This window comes from Trichoderma ghanense (genome assembly GCF_004382785.1).
Source record: "Trichoderma ghanense strain CCMA-1212 chromosome Unknown scaffold_24, whole genome shotgun sequence".
Lineage (NCBI taxonomy): Eukaryota > Fungi > Ascomycota > Sordariomycetes > Hypocreales > Hypocreaceae > Trichoderma > Trichoderma ghanense.
The window spans coordinates 44,959-66,948 of record NW_027395687.1 but is presented as its reverse complement, the minus strand read 5'-3'; the positions used below and the strand labels follow the sequence as shown (position 1 = coordinate 66,948).

The 21,990-nt window shown below is 55.4% G+C and overlaps 8 protein-coding genes across 8 annotated transcripts; 4 read left to right on the top strand and 4 right to left on the bottom strand.

The window, feature by feature from the left end:
• Window positions 1–563: 563 nt before the first annotated feature.
• On the top strand, window positions 564–2,423 carry CCMA1212_010292 (Putative lipase atg15; the record flags this gene model as incomplete). Its single annotated transcript, XM_073707344.1, has 1 exon — window positions 564–2,423. One exon carries the CDS (start codon window positions 564–566, stop codon window positions 2,421–2,423), a length of 1,860 nt encoding a protein of 619 aa, XP_073554128.1.
• Window positions 2,424–3,022: 599 nt separating this feature from the next.
• Window positions 3,023–6,052, top strand: CCMA1212_010291 (uncharacterized protein; the record flags this gene model as incomplete). Its single annotated transcript, XM_073707343.1, has 2 exons — window positions 3,023–4,994; window positions 5,082–6,052. The coding sequence occupies 2 exons, from the start codon at window positions 3,023–3,025 to the stop codon at window positions 6,050–6,052; spliced, it is 2,943 nt and encodes a 980-aa protein (XP_073554127.1).
• A 769-nt stretch (window positions 6,053–6,821) lies between these two features.
• CCMA1212_010290 (Pre-mRNA-processing-splicing factor 8) lies at window positions 6,822–13,943 on the bottom strand (the record flags this gene model as incomplete). The annotated part of the gene is made up of 1 exon (XM_073707342.1): window positions 6,822–13,943. One exon carries the CDS (start codon window positions 13,941–13,943, stop codon window positions 6,822–6,824), a length of 7,122 nt encoding a protein of 2,373 aa, XP_073554126.1.
• An 801-nt stretch (window positions 13,944–14,744) lies between these two features.
• Window positions 14,745–15,274, top strand: CCMA1212_010289 (uncharacterized protein; the record flags this gene model as incomplete). Its single annotated transcript, XM_073707341.1, has 4 exons — window positions 14,745–14,852; window positions 14,899–14,944; window positions 15,009–15,124; window positions 15,221–15,274. The coding sequence occupies 4 exons, from the start codon at window positions 14,745–14,747 to the stop codon at window positions 15,272–15,274; spliced, it is 324 nt and encodes a 107-aa protein (XP_073554158.1).
• Window positions 15,275–15,665: 391 nt separating this feature from the next.
• Window positions 15,666–16,447, bottom strand: CCMA1212_010288 (uncharacterized protein; the record flags this gene model as incomplete). Its single annotated transcript, XM_073707340.1, has 2 exons — window positions 15,666–16,302; window positions 16,365–16,447. The coding sequence occupies 2 exons, from the start codon at window positions 16,445–16,447 to the stop codon at window positions 15,666–15,668; spliced, it is 720 nt and encodes a 239-aa protein (XP_073554159.1).
• Window positions 16,448–16,889: 442 nt separating this feature from the next.
• On the top strand, window positions 16,890–18,068 carry CCMA1212_010287 (Pre-mRNA-splicing factor 18; the record flags this gene model as incomplete). Its single annotated transcript, XM_073707339.1, has 2 exons — window positions 16,890–17,609; window positions 17,745–18,068. The coding sequence occupies 2 exons, from the start codon at window positions 16,890–16,892 to the stop codon at window positions 18,066–18,068; spliced, it is 1,044 nt and encodes a 347-aa protein (XP_073554150.1).
• Window positions 18,069–18,834: 766 nt separating this feature from the next.
• CCMA1212_010286 (uncharacterized protein) lies at window positions 18,835–20,660 on the bottom strand (the record flags this gene model as incomplete). The annotated part of the gene is made up of 5 exons (XM_073707338.1): window positions 18,835–19,095; window positions 19,219–19,983; window positions 20,061–20,341; window positions 20,451–20,495; window positions 20,585–20,660. 5 exons carry the CDS (start codon window positions 20,658–20,660, stop codon window positions 18,835–18,837), a joined length of 1,428 nt encoding a protein of 475 aa, XP_073554151.1.
• A 1,039-nt stretch (window positions 20,661–21,699) lies between these two features.
• CCMA1212_010285 (uncharacterized protein) lies at window positions 21,700–21,990 on the bottom strand (the record flags this gene model as incomplete). The annotated part of the gene is made up of 1 exon (XM_073707337.1): window positions 21,700–21,990. The coding sequence occupies one exon, from the start codon at window positions 21,988–21,990 to the stop codon at window positions 21,700–21,702; it is 291 nt and encodes a 96-aa protein (XP_073554152.1).

Below are 21,990 nucleotides of genomic sequence, written 5' to 3'. Positions count from 1 at the left end.
GTGCCTCCGGGGACGAGGGGGAGCCTGAAGGCATGGGAGAGTGTCCGCTAAATCGCTGGGGCATTCCCCACGAGCAGGATTCGGGTGGAGCAGTTGCTAACAGATTGTGCTAGGCATTGTTCGTTAGAAAGGTATTGAAACTGCAATATTCTCAGGAGAAGATACCTGAATCTTCCACCACGCTAATCATCTCTATTACTTCCCTCTCCAGAATCTCTGCCGAGGAGGTACAAGCACAGGCCTGGTGCTGGAGGAACGGTTAGCGTACACAGTGCCGACCGCCCCCAGTGACGCGATAACGTCAGTCATCTGCGATGCCAACACAACCCATGAATGCTCCATGACAACCAATGCAACTCCCATCCATCACCTGACAGCCACTCCCTATTCTCGCTTCTCGCCTTTCGCCTCTATCATCTGCCACCTTCTGAATCGTTATTCTTCCTCATCATCATCGTCATCGTCATCGTCCTCACAACCTACACCAACCTTCCACCAACTCACAAACTCTCCTCTCTCTAGATGGAATAACCCCAAGCCATCCTATGCCCATAGTTCGCCCCATGGTGTCGCCCAGTTCCAGCTGCGGTCTTCCCGGCAGGGTCACCGCTGCTCTGCTGCTGGCGTCGGCCCTCGCCGTCTCGCCGGGCTCGGCCAGCATCATCGGCGGCGATGTTGGCCTCGACCAGCATGTCCTGCTCCCTGCCGGCCCCGGCCCTGTGCTGCCCTCTCACCCCGACACGGTCCATCCCGCCGAACACACCTTTACTCTCAGACACATCTACCACCACGGCACGAACCGAAACCCAAAGCTTCACCGGAAGCTGGACGTGATCCACGAACAGTCGCGCATCTTCCTCGCCGCCGACGATGAGTATGCCGAGCATGCGGTGCCGCAGCTCAAGGCCCGGAGCCGAGCCGAGAAGATCGAGCGACTGGCCGACAGGCGTCCGTCTGTTGTCGACCCCATAGTCGCCGAGTCGCGGAGACAGGGCTACGCGGCCGCCTTGGACGCCTCGGCATGGACCATGGACGACGTCTCGTCCCCCGACATCACCGATAAAAATACCGTCCTCACCATGGCATACGTTGCTGCCGATGCATACGTGGAAAACGATGGGCAGGCCGACTGGCAGGACATTGGCGCCCCCTTCAACCGCAGTCTCGACTTTGGCTGGGGGACGGACGGCCTGCGCGGCCATATCTGGGCCGATGAGAACAACTCGACGGTCATCATCGGCCTCAAGGGAACTTCACCCGCAGTCTTTGACGGAGAGGGCACCACAACGAACGACAAGGTTAACGACAACTTGTTCTTTAGCTGCTGTTGCGCTCAACAGGGGCAGTGGACTTGGCACCAGGTCTGTGACTGCGCCACCAGCACATACACCTGCAACAACACGTGCGTGAGAACGGCTCTTCGAGAGGAGAACCGCTACTATGCCGCTGCGCGTGAGCTTTACTCCAACGTCACGGAGCAGTATCCCGACTCCAACATCTGGCTGGCGGGCCATTCGCTGGGAGGCGCCGTTTCCTCCTTCCTGGCCCTGACATACGGCGTGCCCGCCGTGACGTTTGAGGCCGTGCCCGAGGCGCTGCCGGCGTCTCGACTAGGCCTCCCCGTCCCTCCCGGAGCGGACCCCGACGCGCCGCAGTCGCGGGCCTACACGGGGACGTATCACTTTGGCCACACCGCGGATCCTGTATACATTGGGACCTGCAACGGCGCGACTGCTACGTGCTCTTTTGCCGGCTATGCCATGGAGTCGTCCTGCCACACTGGCTATGAGTGCGTCTATGATGTGGTGGCTGACAAGGGGTGGCGAGTGGGCATTGGCACGCACAAGATCCGGTCTGTTATTCAAGATGTCATTCTCAAGTATGACGAAGTCCCCAAGTGTGCGCGGACACCCGAGTGCCGAGACTGTGGCCCCTGGAAGATGTATGAGAGCAACGGCACCGAGACTACCACCTCTGCGGTTCCCACGACGACCTCTCGTACACGGACACGGACTTCAACGTGCCAGACCCCCGGATGGTGGGGATGCTTGGATCAGCCGACGACTACGGGCGATACAAAGGTGCCGGCCCCTACCCCGACGACGACGACCACCACCACTACCTGTAAGACGCCTGGTTGGTTCGGATGCAAAGATAAGACGACGCCGGGCAGCACCGGCCAGTCTACCACCACCACAACAACCTGCGAGACCCCGGGGAGGTTCTGGGGCTGCAATGACGAGGTTACGCAGACAAGCTCTCTGTTCACAACCGTCCCCGCCAGCACGACCTGCGAGACGCCCGGCAGGTTCTGGGGTTGCAATGATGCAGTGACTTCCACAAGCACACGCACAGGGGCTGCTGCTGCTGGGAGGACCGCCCCGACCATTACGTCGGCCCCAACGGCGGCTCCCATGCGGTGATCGAAAGATGTAGATGACCAAGGGGGGAGACAGACTGTTACACTGATTTTGCTTTCTGATAAGATCAATATGGCGTTGGGTAGCTTGTTCATTTTGTTATCATCAGTAGACTACTGCTAGGAAGAATTGAGTGGAAAGACTCTTTTGTGCTTTGAAGGGGGCAGACATCTAGTAGCGATTGCGAGTAGAATACTCAATGCCAACATTGTTTACCAACCACATCTGCCTATTCCGAAGAGCTGCCTACGTTCATCAAGCTATTATTGAATCGTCTGTAGTTCACTGCAATAACTACCTAATTATATCTAGAAATGGATGTATCTGATAAAGTATGCATTATAAAGACACTCCGCAAGTGTCTCTAGTGCTCGTGCAACCTTCGACTTGTAGTGGAGATGACTGTCACTTTTCTCCATTTTCGCGGTCGAGCTTAATAGTAGCACCTTCTCCCATACGCGTCTCTGCTCTTCTTCACCCCTCCACACGAGAAAAAAAAAATCTCCCACTTTTCACCTTTTCACCAACCACGGCTCCAATGTAGCCTCATTTGTCGAGCGCTCGTCAGTGCTTCCGATTAAGCCGCAGGAACAGCGAAAGAAATGTCGGCGATCGATTCCGAATCGAGGCTGTCCGACAAGGACGAGTCGCAGCTGTCGGCTCCTCCTCCTCTCAGCGACCTCGACAGCTCCGACAGCGACAGCGACAGCGACAGCGACAGCGACAGCGAGCCGGCATCGTCGAAACAGGAGCGAGAGCCCAAACCCGAGCCAGAGCCTGTAGAATGGCTCGCCACCTCACGGTCGCGGCGGTCCACGGCCGGTAACCGCATGAAGTCGATGCTGGCCAACGAGGAGCCCGACTCCGACCTCGAGCTGCTGTTCGCCGAGTCCGACAATGACCAGGGCTTTTCCGACGCCGGCGACGATGCCTCCGACGTCCAGATGGACTCGTCGTCCGACGACGAGGACGACAACAATGCTGCCGCCGACGACCTCGAGGGCGAGCGGGAACTCGAGCGCCAGGCCCGCGAGCGGCGCGCGGCCCAGAGGAAGCGAAAGGCGCAGGACGGCATCCCGGCCAAGTTCAGGAAGAGGGTGCGCATCCACACGCACACAGCCACGGCCTCAGACACGTCGGCGACGCCCGCGCCCGCGCCCCGACCCAAGAAGAAATCCGAGCGCGCGTCCTGGCTGCCTTCGCCGGCCGACCTGCCCACCCGGGCGTCGGCGCGCAAGACGACGCGCATGTCCAAGGAGCAGCTGCACCAGCAGATGATTGAGCGCGAGGAGCGGCGGCTGAGGCAGCTGGAGCTGATGCAGAAGAAGGCCGCCCGGATGGAGGCGCTCAAGAAGCCGCCCATGACGCAGGAGGACCGGCTGCGCGAGGCCGCCATCGTGGAGAAGCGCAACAGCAAGAGCCTCAACCGCTGGGAGGTGGCCGAGAAGCAGAGGGAGGAGGAGCGGAGGGCCAAGCTGGCGGCTCTTAGCCAGAGGACGCTGCAGGGCCCCGTGCTGACCTTTTGGACGGGGCTGGGCGAGGCGCGGCGCGTCGTCATTGAGGAGGAGAAGCCCAAGAGGAGGCGGGTAGAGAAGAAGGACAAGGCCAAGGACGCCGAGGCCGAACCCGGGAAGGACACTGCTACGACTACTGCTTCGAACTCCAACGATCAGGCAGCGGGCAAGCAGGACAGGAAAGACCAGCAACAGCCGGATGCCCCTCCCAACAAAGCGACCACGGGTGGTGATGATGTGGCGAATGTCTCTACGCTTCAGCCAACGGCAGATGCCACCGACAATTCTCCAGCGGCTGCCCCCTTGAAGCAACCAAAAGTGGAAGAGGACGACGAGGGAAAGCCTAGACAGGAAGAGCTCCCAGAAGCGGTTCCAGAAAAAGAAGAAACATCATCGTCGGCTGCTGTTGCTCCGGTTATTACAACGGCTGTCACGAAGCCGCCTGAAGCATTGCGTCAACCACCGATGGTCGCCTCGCCTTCTCTGCCCCCTCCTCCTCCTCCTCCTCCACCGTCTCATAGTGGCCTGGCTGCACCAGCGGCGGCCTCGCTCTCGGGACCGCCTCGCCAGATGTCTCCCTTAGCAGCGCCCGCGGGCATTGGCAGTCCACGGCCAATAGAGGCCGGCAAGCCGTCGGGCGTGCTCGCACCCCCTATTCTTGCCCCCCCGCCAGCTATGAGCATGGACTATGGCCCTAGCCCTGCGTCAAAGTCCAATGTGCTCGCGCTGCCATTGCCGCAGACGACTCTGGCCCCTCCGGTCCACGTCCAGACGGCGCCCGGTTCCGCGGCCGGCCCTGCTCATGTGTCGACGGAGCCCGTTCTCCGGCATACCGTCCTGCGGCCCATCGTCCCCGATCCCGACCCAGTCAGCAAATCCGCAAGCCCCAGCCTCTCAGAACCGCCCTCGCAGCCTGTCCCTGGCGTAGCTGATGCTCCTCAAGCCCCCGCGACTACGACTCGAAATGTCATCATCTTCCAAAACTTTGATGAAAACGCCCTTCAAGACAAGAGCATCCAGACACAGATTCTCTTTGGCCGCAAGATGAACAAAATCAACAGTAAGTCTCGCCCCATCCAACCCCCTGAACCACCCCATAGTCACTGTTACTAACCAACGTGTCTTTCTTCCTCTCTACCTGTCACAGAACCGCCATCCGCTGCAACCTGCATCATCACAAACCTACCAGCCCGCTACCGCGACCCAAAGACCGGGCTGCCGTACCACAACGTCGCCGCGTACCGGGAGCTCCAGCGTCTCCAGCGCGGGGAGCTGAGCTGGAGCCGCATCCTCAACGCCTGGGTCGGCAGCCAGAAGGTGGCCGCCGCCGGCGTGCCGGCGCGGTTTCTCGACCCCAATGCGCCCACCAAGTCTGCCGAGGAGAGGGAAAGGGAGCGGCTGGCCCAGATCAGGGCCGTCCCGCCACAGCCTCAGCATCAGCCCCCATCGCAGGCTCTGCAGGGGCAGCACCAGCATCAGGCGCCGCCAGCGGCAGTCGTGGCGGCAGCTCACAAGGCCCCCCACGTTCAGCAGCATGTGCAGCAGCTGCAGCAGTCTCAGCAACAGGGGGGCCACAGATTACCAGGGCTACAGCAGCGAGGAGCTCAACAGCCTGTACAGGCGCATAGCCAGCATCCACAACCGGCAGTCCATCAGCAGCAGCAGCAGCAGCAGCCGCAGCAGCAACTGGCAAAGCCTCAGCAGCAACAGCCACCTCCTCAACAGCACCAGAACCAAACTCGGCCAAATCCGATTCTACAACCACCGATAACGCAGCAACAGCAGCAACAGCAGCAACAGCAGCAACAGCAACAATGGCCCGCGCCAACTACAGCCCCCAATATCCCTTCGCCCCAAGCACAACCCCCTCCACAGCAATCGCCCCTTTCAACACCAGCGCCGCAAGCAGCACCCCAAGCAGCACCATCTCCCGCCCTTCAAACCCCCGCCCAAGGCACGACGTCACCTCTCCAGCCGCAGCATATTCAAGCCCAGCCTCCTCAAGCTCAAGTCGAATCTCAACCTCATCAGCCTGGGAACGAAGCTCCAGGAGGGACACACGTGTCTCCGAAAGAACAAAATGACGCAGGCAGCGGAGTAGATTACCAAGAGAATTAGTTTCGCGGTGTTGTCTGTAATTTGTATGAAAATTATTGATACAGAGAACTCAGGACTGTATGATTCTGGGATAGGAGCGAATGTTATCATGTTGCTCACGATGACGGGAAGTGAGACACATCAAGAGTTATATTATGAGATGTTTACGGTACCATGAAATGTAAAAATAGCATAAGAGACACATGCTGCAACTGGAAAGTAAAGAATATTCAGCTTGCTCCAGACATTCCGTCATGTCCAAGTGTACACCTCTGCATGTATTGGTTAATCTAGGTGAAAGTGAAAGTAGCAGTAACGTAGCTTGGCTTTTAAGTTTTTCATCCGTCAGTTCAGTGATAAATTGTCAATGTACATGCTATAAGCAGCTTCAGACAGCTCACAGATTTTAACGGTACCTAAAACAATTACACAGAGCAAAAAGCATCAAGTTGGGTCAACACAGTAAACATTGCCAATCTGCTATTAATAGGTCCGTCCACCCTTTTCCATAGTCTTACAACTTATAAACACACAAAAAACAATCATCAAAGATAAAGTCGTCCCTTTTTTCTGTTTCCACGTGGAATGTCCGCCGCACTCAATGTTCTTTTTGAAGTAAGAGAACCAAAATTCTGTAGTACACTCTTCTCTTCCAAGTGCCAACGCCTGCCAAACTCGCATCGTCCTCCACCGTTGAATCAAAGAGTGAAATCGAAGAAAAGAGAAGTAAGAGTCCACGATCAATGCAACCCCAGGGTATTGTTTCATGCTCAGCTCGCCAGTATACCGATCAGGCAAAGTTATCAGACCGATCAACCCAGATATCCTCCAGCTCGGCAAAGCTGTGGAAGTGGACCGGTCGGTGCTGGTCACTATAGAAGGGCAGCGGCGTATCCAGCTTGACGTGGACAGACTTCTTCTCCATTCCTGCAAAAGCACTGCCCATGAAGCTATAGTTCCACTTGCCGTCATCCGGCACGAGGAAGAAGCCTCTGAATCTGGGACTCAGCAGAAGCTTGCGCTTCTCTCCCATGGTAGTCGTGAAACCCTGGGGCTGGTCGCTCTGCAGGTCCTTGTTCTCAACACCCCACTTGTAGCCTTGAGGGGTCAGTCCCCAAGCAGACAAGGAGACGCTGCCAGGGGTGAAAGACACCGACACCGTCACTGTATTGGTCTTGTCCCACTCCTCATGTGCATCCAGCAGCTTGGCGTGCTCCGTCACATCTGCCGCAGACATGTACGGGAGCTCGCTGCCCGCCTGTGTGTGGATGACACCCAGGGGCTCCATGCCGTCGAGGAACTCGCTCTGGGGCAGTTTCTGCGGAAGTTGCACATTACGCAGACCGCCGATTTGGGGCACCATCACGATACACTTGATCTCCTTGACTTGATCGTTGTCAGGAGCCGAGGAGCCGTAGAGGTAGCCCGCAACCTGGACCCGCAGGTCCGCAATCGTGATGAACTTCTTCAAGATGTTGTTGGGCATCACGTATGTGACATCGTCCAGATCACTGTCCACCGACGACACATAGATGTTCTTGGCTCGCGTTCGCAGGTTCGAGGTCGCAATGGCTCGTGTCCGCCATTCCGTCTTTGAAGCAAACGTCTGCTGTTCGAACTGAGACGTTGTGGTGACGATGATGTCTTCGCCGTGGACATTTTGCGTCTTCGTCGTAACAGCCGTCAATTGCTTCTGCTCTTCTTGCTGCTTCTCAATCTCGGCAGCTTGCTGCCTCTGCATCGATGGCGCAGAGATCTCCATACCCAGAATGATGTCTCGGACTTCCGTGCTCGTCAGACTCGACACGTTGACGTTGTTCTTCTTGCCGTAGTCGTTCAAGATGAGATCGCGCAGTTGCGTCTCGACCTTGATCCACTCCTCATCACTCAGCGATGGCCAAATGTGATGCTCCAGCGTGATGACAGTCTTGTCAGGTCGGAGGATGAGCTTGGTCTTGTCCGGGTTGACGTGGAGCGCGCGTAGAATGAGAATGAGACGAGAAAAGGCCGTGTATGAAGAGATGCTCTTAAGCCACTCATCGTACAGGTTGAACAGCACCATCTGAGGCTCCGTCGCTCGCAGAATCATGTCACCCAGCTTCTCCACCTTCATGGCAGCCTGGAAAGGAAGCTGCAGCTCGGACGCGCGAATGGAGATGTTGGGGAAATCAACCAACTGGACCTCGAGGGGATCCAAGAGACCCTTTCTGGTAACAATCAGTTGCTTGGGTTGTTCCTCAACAGGGAGCGAACGGATCAGCGCAGCCACTTCTTCTGCCGTCTTCCACTTGGCGAGCTGTCCAAGACGTTTCTGACCCGCCCAGACGCTGGTGTGGATGATTTTCAAGAAGAGTTGGCCAGTGCGCGGGTTGAAGATGAAGATGGCGCCGTTGATGGGTTTGGTGGTCAAGTTTCCTTCAAAGGTCTTGTGAATGGTCACTCGATACACATTGGTGTCGTCGATGAACAACTGCGTCTGGTTGCTGAAGAGCTCCGAGTAGTTCTGTGAGTTCAGGAATTCTTGATTGCTCTCAGAGGCATACAGCTGCAGACCCTTGCGGATACGCTCTCGCAGGACGTACAGCGCCGGGTTTGCCTTCATGATCTTGGCCATCGCTTGTTGGATGAGGACCTTCAGTCCCGGGAAGTACATTCCGTAGGCCGAATAGAGATTGTACGCCAAATCGATACCAATCATGATACCAGTGGCAGAAGGATAGATACTGGAGCTATCGGTCGTGTAATCAAGGTACTTGGCACGAGTATAGCGCTCAATATCGTGAGAGTCGTAGTCACCGTACCGCAGCTGCACGTCCACCCAGAACTTGTTGGTCGTGGTGGGCTCGATGACATCCTTCGTGTCGTACAAGAGCGAGGGGCGGGTGACATTCCATTTGTGGCTGGCAAAGAGAAGAATATCGGCGCAGGAGCTGTTCATCTTGTAAGATTTACGGGGATGGATAGTCTCCTTCTGCACCGTCTCGATGCCGAGAGATTCCAGTTCCTGGTCAAAGACTTGGCAGAGATCCATGACCACTGACTCGTGAATCTTTTGCCACAAGTGAGCACGGAAGATTTGGATGAGTGAGATCTTCAAAGTAGGAATCTTGCCGTGCAGGAAGATGCCGGTAAGGTCCAGCTGAACCTGGAAACCGACGTAGACGTTGGCTCTGTTGATTGTGGGGGACCACCAGAGAGTGAAGCGACGGTTCGGAATCTGGTTCAGACCGGATCGCTGGGCGTTGGTGAGCTTCTTGAACTTCATGGACTCTTCGAAACCGGAGGCCTTTTCCCAGAAGAGACCCTCCCATGAGGGGAAACCGGTGGCTTTGAAGAGTGTGTGTTCGAGAATGGTTTCAACACCACCCAGAGCCTGAATAACGTCGGTTCGATAGGCATTCAGGTTCCAGAGCTTGCCGTCGTGCCGCTGGCTCGTCCACCAGAACGGGTTGCTCTTCATGAGCTGATAGATCTTGAACTCGGCTCGAGCACGGAAACCCTTGTCGAAGCTGAGTGTGCTTCGGTCCTTTTGGAAGAGGGTGTTGATCCTCGGCAGTCCACGATCCCAGCTGTCCTCCAAGTCTTCCAACGTCAGACGTCGGTTCTGCTGGTTCGCCTCCAGGCGCTTCTGAGAATACTCGGTCCAGACACGTTGGGAATCGATAAACTCCGCCTCCCATGGGATGATGTATCGGAAGATGTTGGGGATCAGCGTCTCCTCGGCGTGCGTCATACCAGCTCTGTAATGCGTGACGCCCGTGTCGGTTTGCTTGGACCAGCGCTTGTCACTGGCCGGGATGAGAATGTGAGAACCAGAAATCATGCCCAGGCCACCGAGCTCCTTGGGGGTGTAGAAGACGGCAGGAGGGAATCGTGAAGGCATCTTTGAGTTCAAGCCTATCTTGACTCGCGTCTGAATCTTGGTCTCACACTTGACAATGGTGTCGAGCAGCTCAATGGTGGAGACAGCGGCCTCGCGATAGTACGTGAACAGGGCAATGAGGGCGGTGTTCCATTTGTTCGCGATCTTGGTAAAGGTCGTTGAGCCAGACGACATGAGAATCTGTCGGATCCTGTTGTTGAACTTCTGAATGTCTTCCTCGGTGACTTGCAAGAAGGCATGCGCCGTTCTCTCCTTGGTTGTGTTGTCGACCAGGGACCAGACGCTGTCCTTGACGGGGAATTCGTCGTTCAGGTTTCGGCACTTTGGCAGAATGCGGACCTCGAATCCGCACATTGAGAAGAGCAAGTTGGGGTTATCCCGACTATAGACACTGACAAAGCTGTCATCCCAGTCAATCGTGGTGACAGATCGCGGCAGACGGTTCTTGAAGTCCCAGAAGACAGCTCGTCCGAGATTGACATCGTGTCGCATCAGGCGCATACGAGAGTCTCGTGGCCAGCACTTCTTGCTCTTATAACCGATGACGTTCTCGAAGTTGGGATCAGGCTGCTCGGTAAGAAATCTTTGGATGAGATCTCGCGATTCTTCTGCTGTGAATCGAAGGAAGATCCAGATCTTATCGATGTATCGGGTGTAGAGTCTGATTGGGTGTCTGGTCTCTGTTTCCCGATCGCGGAACTGCAAGAAATCGTTGGGACTCTGGGGCGGTCCGGCAATCTCGCTGGCTCGTTGAGGGCCGAGGAGGAGCAAATCGAGGACAAGGCCATAGTACTGGAACACGAATGCAGAAAACTGAAGGCCACGAATCATGCCATAGCTGTTGACATGGTTCATGTCCTTGTAGGTGAGCTGAACGTTGTTCTTCGCCGTGATGTAGTCAGCAAGGTTGTGGTCCATGATCAGCCTGAGCAGAGAGTTGAGAAGCGTCAACTCCATCTTCTCGTAGACTTTCGACAGCTCCGTCTCAATCATGACATTACACTCGCCGTTTTCAGTTTCCCAAACCTGGCTCAGATTGTTGATACCCTGAGCCCACTTGTAAACCAAGAGAGGGGGCACCTCAGAGTCGGAAGGTTTGATCCAAGCGGGGAAAAGATGTCGCTGGTCAGCCTGGTACCACAGATATTGATCGAGATAGGCATCGCTAATCTTCTCAATGGGTTCAATATCGTAGACGGGGTTGATGGTGCTGTAGTTGTCATTCATGTCAATGTTGACTTCCTTGAACGCTCGCTGGGTCAGAAGGAATCGCTTGATGCGCTCCAGTGTTGTACCAGGGCTGTCGTAGGCCTGCTCGATGAGGGCAAGCTCCTCACGCTGGCTCTGGTTGAGGCGGCCCTTGACTGAGTAAGCTTCTCTCAACCGCTCCAGAGCCAGGATCAGGATCTTGGTGTCGTGCTTGTAGGAAACACTGGGGAATGGAATAGGAGAGAACTTGCGAGACTCCAGCCAGTGAACAGTCGTAGTATAGATGGCAACCGCCTCTTCCGACGAGACGTAAGGACCATCCTTCATGTGGTTGTGCTGGCGCTCTTGCTCTGCCTTGAGCCAGAGTCGCGTCAGACGGCCGACGTTCTTCTTGGCAACAGTCTTATCAACGGTAGCGCCACGGCGAATACGCTCGCGGTTGTAATGAGCAACGGAAACCCACCAATCCGCTTTGGATTTCACGTAGCGCAGAATGATGTTCTCTATGGGGGCGGGCAGGCCGGGCACCTTCCAAGGAATGTTACTCTTCCAGCAACGCCAAGCCTCGGAAAGATGTTGAAGCACGGTGTTGACCTTATTTTGCTTGATGCCCTCGGGCATCATGTCCAAGAGGTCGGCCATGACAGAGGCACGGAGCTCGAGGTCGAAGTGAGACTCGACACGCTGCTTCGTCACTGTCTTGGCGACACCTTTGCTGTGTCTACCCTCGAATTGACGAGAAAGCAAGTTTCCGAGCCATCTCTCGAGGAGGGGGATGATACCACGCATGAAGAAGAGCCAGACCCTCCAAGCAGGCGCCCAGAAACCACAACCAGGACCTTTTCCGACGGGGCCAGAATTGAATCGGTAGTAAATGAGATGCTTCAGATCCTTGCAGGTTCGAATCTGATGCATGAGCTTGTACTTGTAACGGTACATGCCTGTAAGCTGTCCAACGTGGTTGAAGGCATAGAGAATGCCGTCCGCCAGCTGGAAGGCGTCAATGTTGCCCAGTCGATACTGAACTTGCGCATCGACAATCAGCTTTGTCAGTCTCAAGATCTCACGCATCAAGTGGAAAGCGTTTCCGAATCGAGACTTCTTTCGCTCCTTGGTGGTCAGGGTCTTGACAGGCTTCAGGTTGAAGTTGTAGTCAAGATGGAGGTATGTAAGATTCTTTCGGTGAATCAGAAGGTTGAGCATGTTGAAGCCTTGGCGGCAAACCTGGAGACCAGCCTCCACCCAGTCGATGGTGGTCTGCTGGAAGAACTTGGTCTGCTTCAGGGATCTGAGTAGGTTCTGGTTGTTCTGGGCCTTGGGCTTCTTCTTGTGTAGCTCATTGAGAACAAAGTTCTTGAGCAGCTTCTGGTAGGAAACGCGGACTTTGACGGGCGGCCGGTTCGCAGGAGGGTGCTCGAGATACCACTGCTTGATCAGGGGCACATCCTGAGCGCGAACCATCTTGCCGGATCGTCGGTTGAATGGGTACGGCGCCCACCAGAGCTCGATGGCAGCCGACGTGTATTCGTTGTCCAGATCTTCGTCGGCGAGGAACGGCTCTACGCCATCAGGAAGCTCGAAAGCATCGTCCTCCGGTTCCTCGTTGCTCCCCGGACCAAACAATTCGTCTTCGAGAGACACATCCACATTCTTGGGTGCCACGTTGCGAGATGAAATGGGGTTGATACGGCGGTCGAAGTGGAAGGTGGGCAGGTCCGGGTCATCGACGCGGTTGTAGACGATCTGGGGGTGAGAGTACCATGCAAGATGAACGCTCCGGGGCAGAGAGTTGTACAGGTACGGGAAGGCAACCCGGAACTCGGTTCGGATAGGGTTCCTGAAGATGATGCGATCAATGGCGTTGAACTCGCCAAAGTCCTCATCGTTCGGGTTGATGTCCTTGTACAGCGGCTCGAACCGTGGACCACCTGGCAAGGCAACATTCAGCGCCTTGGCCGTAAGAAGGCTCTTGAGGTCGAAGAGGTAAAAGTAGTTCTTATCCACCACGTCTGAAATCAAAGGCCGACTGAGACGGAACAAGGCTGCCATCTGAGGCAATGTGAGATTCCATGACTTGTAGCTGGGACCGTTGACATGGGGTGTATCGAGCAACGGCCGGTGGTCATAGAACCACTCGTAGACTGCCTCGTCTTCATCTTCGTTGAGCTCCATCTGAATGGGCTCGAGCGGCTCCACGTCCTCGATGTTCTCGGACCATGACAGAGGCGGCTCTTCGTCGTCGAATGGCGGGAATCGCATACGCTTGAACAGCCTTCGGTCGGCCTTTTCCTTTCTCATAAACGTCCACATCATGGCCCACTGTGCAAAGAAGACGGGCTCGATGACCCTTGGAATTTCGTTGACCAGGGTGAGGCAGCCGTTGACGTGGTACAGGACCTTGACTTCTCGCGCTGATTCCCAGGGCATGGGCATGTTCTCCAAGAGCTTGAGGACGGCGTGGGGCATGAACTTGAGTGCGCCGAGATAGCTTCGCTTGTCGTTGGTGTACTTTTTCTGCGAGACATCGCCGATATCCTTGACGATCTTCCGCAGATGCTCCGGGGGCATGTCGGCCTTTTGCGTCTGGACGAAGCCCGCCTTTCGCTTCTCGCCAAATCTGTTGCGCTGGTTTCGCAGCCATTCCTTCTTCTTCTGGGCGAACCTGGCGATATGGGCATCGGCGGGCGGTCGATAGCCTGGCGGTGGCGGGGCTGGAGGAGCGGGTGTCGACGGAGGAGGAGGAAGCGAGGACGAAGGGGGAGGCGGGGGAGGAGGAGGAGGCCCCCAGCCCGGCGGCGGAGGCGGCGGGAGTTGCGACATGGCGATGCCTTCACTCGTTCAGAGGCAATTCGTGAGGTTGCCTGCCTGAAGGCCTGGAGCCGTGGCGCGTGTCAAAGACGCGCTGGCAGCTGTGGAATTGCAGACACAGAACCGCGGCCACGTGAGATGATGGTATGTGGCCCTCGATTCTGACGATGAAGATGCCGGCCTCGCTGGACACAGACAACGACCAGCGCGGGAACGATGCAGAAGGTCGGATTGGTGATGAGCTTCGCCTTCGAAACAATTTCTTGAACAAGATCCCGAGAGGCACTAGTTGAGTCTCGATGCTAGTCTGTCACGTGATCTTGGCTTGATGAGAACCGCCGCGCTTTGTAATTTGAATGATGAGCGCAGATGACCAGACACTGCCTACTGGGAACTTACCTTCAGTCTCTTCATTCTAATCTAGCCTCGGTTTCCAACGAAAACTTGTAGTAACTTATAGATCTATCATAGCTTGGATGCATATCATCTGTAGATGCGGGCTGAATTGGGTTGAAATTCCAAGATACCCTGTTGAATGCACGCTTGGGGTCGCTCGATCTCTTTCCAGATGTACTGTGATCCACGTCCGTTGCGTTGACGAACACTGCAAAGCACAAAAACAAACCAAAAACAAACACTAGGAGAAATACTATGTTAGTATACAGCGACCTTTCCCACTTATCCCTCGAATATCGTCATTCCACATGATTTCATTCTCGAAGCGTTTGCTCCAGGGTACATTGACCACCGGAAGTCGAGCCTTCCAGGAGCCAATCAAACCCGCCCCAAACTTCCTTACATAATCACTCAGTCATGATCTTCTCCCGCCGGCAACATCAGAAGCTAATCTGTCGCGACAGCGCTCGACTCTCCAACGCCCAAGCAGACGCTGTCACGACTCAATCAAAATGGCGCACCTCAGTACGCTGTACCCTAACCATATAAACTGCAATGACCATGCTGACAGCAATCCCTAGACGTCAAGCCGGACCCGGCTCTTCTGAAGCTGGAGGGTGCGTAACTTTATCAGTCCATAGCACATGCACCACGATCCCACCCATCTAACTCGAAGCACAGCGATGCAAAAGACCCGCCACCGTCACTTCCGATTTACCCCCAGAACAGCCCGAATCAGCTTCATGTACATTGCCGTTGTCCCTGCCATCTTCGGCTGGGTCGCATACAAGACAGACGTGAGTTAGAATTCGAGCATTGTCGAGGGGAGGAAGGGGGAGGAAGGGAGGGGACACGGATCGAGGGGATGATGTTGGGATGCTGACTTGGGCCAGGGACTCTGGGACTTCCGAGCGAAGCGAAAGGGCGACACCATCTACGAGAAATAAACGACCAGGTGCTGGATGGCGGAAAAGGTTGCATAATTCGAGAGGTTCGACACGAAACAGAGAGCCTAGTGTTGGGCGGATGCTGGGTAGGTATCCGACATATATACCAAAAAACAAACAAAAGAGAAGTAAAAATGGAAACCACAGTCCAAACATTGTACCGCAGCCTGTCAAACATCCGTCTGCAGTTCTTGGATTGGTGCTGGCCATTCCAAACGGTACTTTGTTTCCCACTTTCCAAACTTGAAGCTACAGTGCTCGGTGGTCAACCTTTGCAAGACCGAATTGAAGCCCCGTATTTCGCCATGACCCTGCGCTAAAGTATCTGGGTATATCGCATCCTTAAGAAAAATCTCAACCATGTCTCCGAAACCAGGCAACTGCTTGTCCTCTACCAGCGTCTCCCGCGTGATGCCCCCGGTGGCCCGTCCGGCAGCTCCTCTCCTCTCCTCCACTCACCTGACGGAATCCTGCCCTCTCTCCAGCCCATTGGCCTACCCTGGCGGCCGGTGTTGCGGCCGGTGTTGCTGTCCCGACCATGGAAACCACCCCTGAAGCCACTGCCACGACCGTCCCGCCCGCTGGATAATGATGCTCTTCTGGCGGCCGACGGTGGCGCTACAGAGCCGTCTGACAGGGGAGGAAGCACCGCACATGAGATGTAATCACCAACCACAAATCTCCAGTCGGCCAATGTCTTTTCTTTAGCGCCATCATCCCTCATCAAAGTATCAGGGCCGGCATCATCGTCGTCTGCGTGAGAATAGCCCTCGCCAATGACAATGCTCCCCAAATCCTTCACGGCGAACTTGGGCTGCGCAGTATGAATGGCGCTCGTGCCGCGCAGATCGGGGCAAACGAGCTGGAACGAGAGTCTCGTGCCCACCGCGGGAGTAGGTATTGCGCTGGGTTTCGCTGCCACCAGTTCAAGGGCGAGCTCATGGAGGGTGCAGGTTGACCATGTGTAAATGGGAACATGTGGCGGCAGAGATGGTGAAGCGAACTCCTCTGGCCTGAAGGTTATGACTCTGATTAATTATGCTCTCTCAATGTTATATCTGGTGATGCCGTCGGGTAGAGGCCCGCGTACCTGTGAAAGCTGCCGGTCTTGTGAAAGAGACGAACTAAGAACGGAGATACATCATTCCCCTCCCCTCCACGTGAGGTCAGCATCGTGGAAACAAGCTGGTCAAATAGGATGAAGAGATCAGGTATGTGAAAATTCCCAATTATTCACTTTACTGGCGTATTGATTCGATCTTCGAAGTTTCTGTGTTGCTGAAGGTGAAAGGCCGTCACCGAAGTTGTGACGGAACAATAATCGAGGTATCGTGAGATTATCCGGATATCATCCGCAATCGATAGCGCAGCCTCAACCTCGGTGAGCTCACCGGACAAGGTACCTACCTACCTCATGTCTTCGCCAATCTTGAGACTCTGACATTGCCATCTCCATTTGCACCGAGGAACCCTTTCCCAGTCATAACCCGCTTCATCGCCCCGTATCAAGTTCTCAAGCAATTACAGCATTCTGGGCCCTAACATTGAACTCTTGGACGAACCAAAACATCTGCAGCTCCTCAAGACGCTTGCATAGCGCAACACCACCTCGACCATGGATTTCGCGGCCCTCATGAACAAGGAACTGTCCAAGACGAAAGAAAAGTCCACCAGCGATGAAAAGAAGTACCTGAAGCGCTCCGAAATCGAAGCGGAGCGCAGAGCCGCATACCTCGCCGAGCAGAAAGCCCTCGAGGCCGAACGCGCGCGCAAGGCCGAAGCGAAGCGCAAGCGCGAGGAAGAAATCGCCGCCGAGAACGCGCAGCGGGAGGAGAAGCGCCGCAGGCTCGCGGAAGAGTCGCGCAAGAGGCAGGAGGAGAAGGAGTGGGAGGAGGAGCAGGCCAGGAGGAGGAGGCTCGGGCTGCCGGAGCTCGTCAAGGGCGAGGACACTGGCAACGCGAAGGATGGAGGGTCCACCGCGGACGACATTCCGGATGACGAGCTGATACGGAAGCTGAGAGAGCTGGGCCAGCCGGCAATACTATTCGGAGAATCACATGCGGGGCGGCTGAGGCGGTACAAGAAGCTCACCACGGTGGTGACGCAAGGACCGATACCCACGACGCTGCAGCTGGTGGATGAGAAGGACATGAAGGTCGACGGCACGGTTCCCAAGGACAAGGAGGGCCGCCAGTGGCTGTTCAGGCAGCTGGCGAGCTACTTCACCATGGTGCTGACGGCCTACGAAAAGGCAATGGAAGAGGAGAAGCGGGACACGAGCGCCAGCAAGATGGCCTATAGCGCCATGGTGCAAACCCGCGAGAACATGAAGCCGGTAAGTCAATACTGCCTGGTCAAACTAGACGACACCATCTACAAAGCCTTCTTTCACGACCGAACTCTCCCCCTTCACATCTTCAATGCACACACAAGAGACAAAGTGGACCACTAACCCGCCGCAACACCACAGCTCTTCCGCAAATTCGAGTCAGGCGACCTCGACGACTCCCTCCTCCAGCCCATTGTCGAAATTGTAAAGGCCCTCCAGGAGCGCCGCTACGTGGACGCAAACGATGGCTACCTCCGCCTCAGCATCGGCAAGGCCGCATGGCCCATCGGCGTCACCATGGTGGGCATCCACGAGCGTAGCGCCCGTGAGAAGCTGCACGACGGCGAAAAGGGCCACGTCATGGGCGACGAGGCCACGCGCAAGTACCTGCAGAGCATCAAGCGATGCTTGACCTTTGCGCAGGTCCGCTGGCCGCCGCAGGACCTGAGGCAGCTCATGGGTTGAACCCTGTCTGTGTGCCTGTGTGCCTGTGCGGCCTCGTGGCCAAACAGGTTGGGAGACGAGAAACCGGGAAAAGGAACAAGAAAAGGGGGGGGGGCTTTGCGTTTTCGGCACGATGTTGTTGGAAAGCCGATACTACCTACTGCATGATGTGATATGATACCCCGTCTCAATGTGACAAGAATAAGAAAGAAACTGTATATACGAGAACCCCACCTAACTAGGTAGAAATAAAAGCCACCAAAACATATACAGTTTACTGCACGTCGTGTTCTCACGATAACAGGTTGTGACAAGACCTGGGGCGAGGTGAAAGCAGGAGACTGCACTGGGGAAAGCCAATGACTGGAACACAAGCAGTTGGAAAGACAAAGGTGGAGATGGGTAGAAAAGACAAGGCTTTATGCAGCTGGGGCCTAACGAAATAAGAAGAGTAAAGAAAAACACAAAATCCCTAATTCTCCTTGCGCCTCCCTCTCTAATGCACATCATATGTAACGTTCAAGTCCAGCATTGTCCATCATGGTCCTGGGATCTCTTCCGTCCTTCCCTGCTTCATGGTTACGGAAAGACGGCCCTTCTCATGCCGGTCCCCTGCGGCCGTGTGGTAAATCTCAGCTTCAGGTGTAAGCTTACTGCAGGTGACCGATGGTTTCTTCCTACGCGTCATAGTACTCCCCTCGAGAGTCGTGTACGAGCCATGTGTCTTTCTTGAACTGAGGTAGAGCTTTGAGGTACCGAAACCACGGTATCCTCTCCCCACGGCTCCTCAAGCATCATCAAGATCAACCTCAGCGGCTTGGTCAGTTGCAGGAGGTACATTACCACCGTCTTCGTACCAAGCTTCCTCGAGTTCGGGGCCTCCGACGCCGCCAGATGGCTGCTTCCTGGAACTGCTGGTTTCGAGCCCTGCAACAACAATGTTCATACGTCGCAGTCGCTCTTTGGCCTCCAGCTCGTATTTGCGCGCCACGGCCAGTGCATTGGTCTGCACGACCAGTCTTGGATCGGGGGAAACGGCTACCAGAAGCTATATGCAGTGTGAGCAAAGACAGCTGAGAATGAAGAGAGCGGGAGATGGAGCATTCGAGAATTTGGTAAAAAAAAAAAAAAAAATGATATAGTAGAGAGAAGCAGAGGGGAAGCAAATCACCTTGTTCTTCGCATCTATGCGAGCTCTCAGTGAGCCATCACGGATCATCCTGATGAGCTCTAGCTCCACGGATCGGTTGGGGCCGCCGAATGCAGCGTCGAGGCTATCTAGCGTGACGCACGAGAAGGGTATAAAGTACTGGACGATGCATTTTTCGCGTATCATGGAGTAGATGGTGGGTATATGGGGCTGCAGGTATATGTCCAGGAGGTAGTCGGGACGTGAGGACTCCAGAATTGACAGGCAGTTGGAGTAGCGGCCGTTGACAAACAAGCTGATGGCCTTGCGGATGTGCGGCTCGTGTTCGAGGAAAGTCCTGAAGGACTGATTGTCCAGAACGCGGTTCTGCAATGCCACTCTGTCCATGGTTGCCAGTGCCAAAAGGCCGCCGTAGATGGCAACGTCATTGGGACTGGCGACTGTGTTGTACTCCGTCGGAGATACGTTGGGATTGGTGTGAAGGAGCGTCACGGCGGCGTCGTAGTAATTGCCCAGCCCCAGCAGGGCGACTCCGGATGCCACCTTGGTGTAGGCCTGCTGCTGCGCTTGCTCTTCGTCTCCGCTTTGGATGTTTGAGATCTTGCCTACGTTGCTGAGGACGGTGGCCCAGTCACGGCGCTGGAAGGCGATACTGGCCAAATGCATGCCGCAGTCGAAGATGTGCTTGGTTGTGCTGACGTCGTGGCGCATTTTGTTGTATGCATCGGCAGCCTCGGAGAGCTTGCCGATTCTCTCGAAATGCTTGCCAAGATCCTCATTGCCCATCTAGACACAGAACTGCGAGTTAGAAACGCAAGACGGGCCTGTCAATTGGACGAGATGGAAGGGGATAAGTAGCCCACCCGAATGCTCTCCTTAATGAGGTTGTTCCTGTAACCCTTGAGTTCTGTCTCGAGGCGAGCAGTCTCGGTTCGGTTGGCCAACTCGGTTTTCTCTATCCATTCCTCGTCTCTCTGGGCCTCTGGCTCATCCGGCGCAACGGAACGGAGCAGCTGCCAGGCATCCTTGTAGCGGGTGACGTCTGAGCCACTCTTTGCTTCGATGACGGCGGCTTTGAGAGCGTCGACGCGCAACGGCACGCAGCATTTGCCGATGAGAAGCAGGCGTTCGTACCGTGTTCGACCTAAGGCGCGAAGACGAGGTTGAGAAAACGCAGTTAGCCCTTGACGAAGCTCTGTCGCCGCATGATCGAGAGCAGGGATGTATCGAAAGCAGGCTGGACACCATCTTACCGACATAGTTTTGAATATAGAGATCGATATCTAGCTTGGGCAGCTCTGGATAAGCGCACAGGCTCAAGGTCAGCTCGTTCTGAATGGAGCAGGCATTTGTTACGGCATAGAGGCAGTTGGAAGGTTGTCATTACCGGTGACGATGACATCTGGGGATTTTGCGTACGCCTGAGCATCCGAGCCCGGCTGCGTTGAGGCGGAAGCAGCCATGGGAGAGGCAACACGGAGAGGACTGTTTGATGGGAGGACGACGGTTTGTTGTTTCGGCGAGGCTGCGGGTTTGAAGGCTCTCCTGCACGTGCCTCAGCCTTCTTCCTTGTGTGCAGCCTGAGGAGGGAGCTGTCAATGTTTCGGCAGGCGCGATCGATTGACGCAGCTGCTCAATTTGGCGGGGTTGGAGCTCTCTGCGGCAAGCGCCTGCGGGGGACGAAGGGGTACCAGGGCAGTACAAAGCCTCGCCTGCCAATGAAGTGCAAGCTACAGGTAAAGCACATGTACATCCTCGTTGCTGTCATCATGTTCGCGAGACAACTTCATGTTCCATTAACCTTCCGTCCATTTCACGCGAGGCAAAGGGATGTTTGCTATTGCCTAGTGGTGCTGAGTAGCAACAAGAACGCTCATCTGTGGATTTGATTCTGGTTCTGCGCTTTCCCTTACCCCAGAGCATTGGAGGAAAGGCGAACTCATCATCACGAACGGACTTTGTCGTACATCGTCTCGCTCCGCGTTATTCGAGCGCCAAACCCGTCTTCTCACAGGGGTCTTGAAGCAATAACAAGGCGCCAACGTTGGATTGGATTCGCCGCCAGAATCACATCAAGATGGGGAAGCAACACAAAGAGAGAACACACCAAAACGAGGTTAGAGACTCCCTATCTACGTAATCATGAGGTCCGTCCCATGGCAACCAGGGGCTTGAAGTTGCAGACTACCCAAGTACCTACCTATGCACTGGCCCAGTCGTCCTTGGCGCGGCAGATCAACTCCAAGTGCCTACAACTTAGCTTGCCGTCTTCCGATATCCCTTCACTGCCATGCAACTCGCATTGTGGCTTAGACCTCAGCTCGGCCGGAAGTACGAGACTAGACCCTCACAGCCCAAACTAGGGGTGTTTTTTTTTTTTTTTTTCAATACTGCTGTTTGGTACAGTAGTAATTCTTTTTGTCCGACAGTTGGGGGTTGAGTTGGTGAGTTGTTGGCATCCAGCGGTGCCGTGATGCCGGGAGAGCAGGGGGCCGCCCCGAATCAGACTCGCAATGGCTCCTTCAGGCGTACCAAGGTCGACTTGTACCACCACTGGACGAAGGGCTTATTCCTAGATTTCAGTAGACGGTCCAGATTTCTGCGTTTCGGAGTGTGAAACACCGGCAATCGGCTCATGACCACGCGCACAACCTGACCGTGAAGTGCAGATCCGTCGTCGTCGTCGACAATGGCTTGCCTCTGGCTGGTGCCATTCGGAGCTCGTCCCGACGGCGGAGAACTCTCGGGGTCGCAGTGAAAAGCTTGAGCGAAAAGCGTTCGACGGCTCCGCAT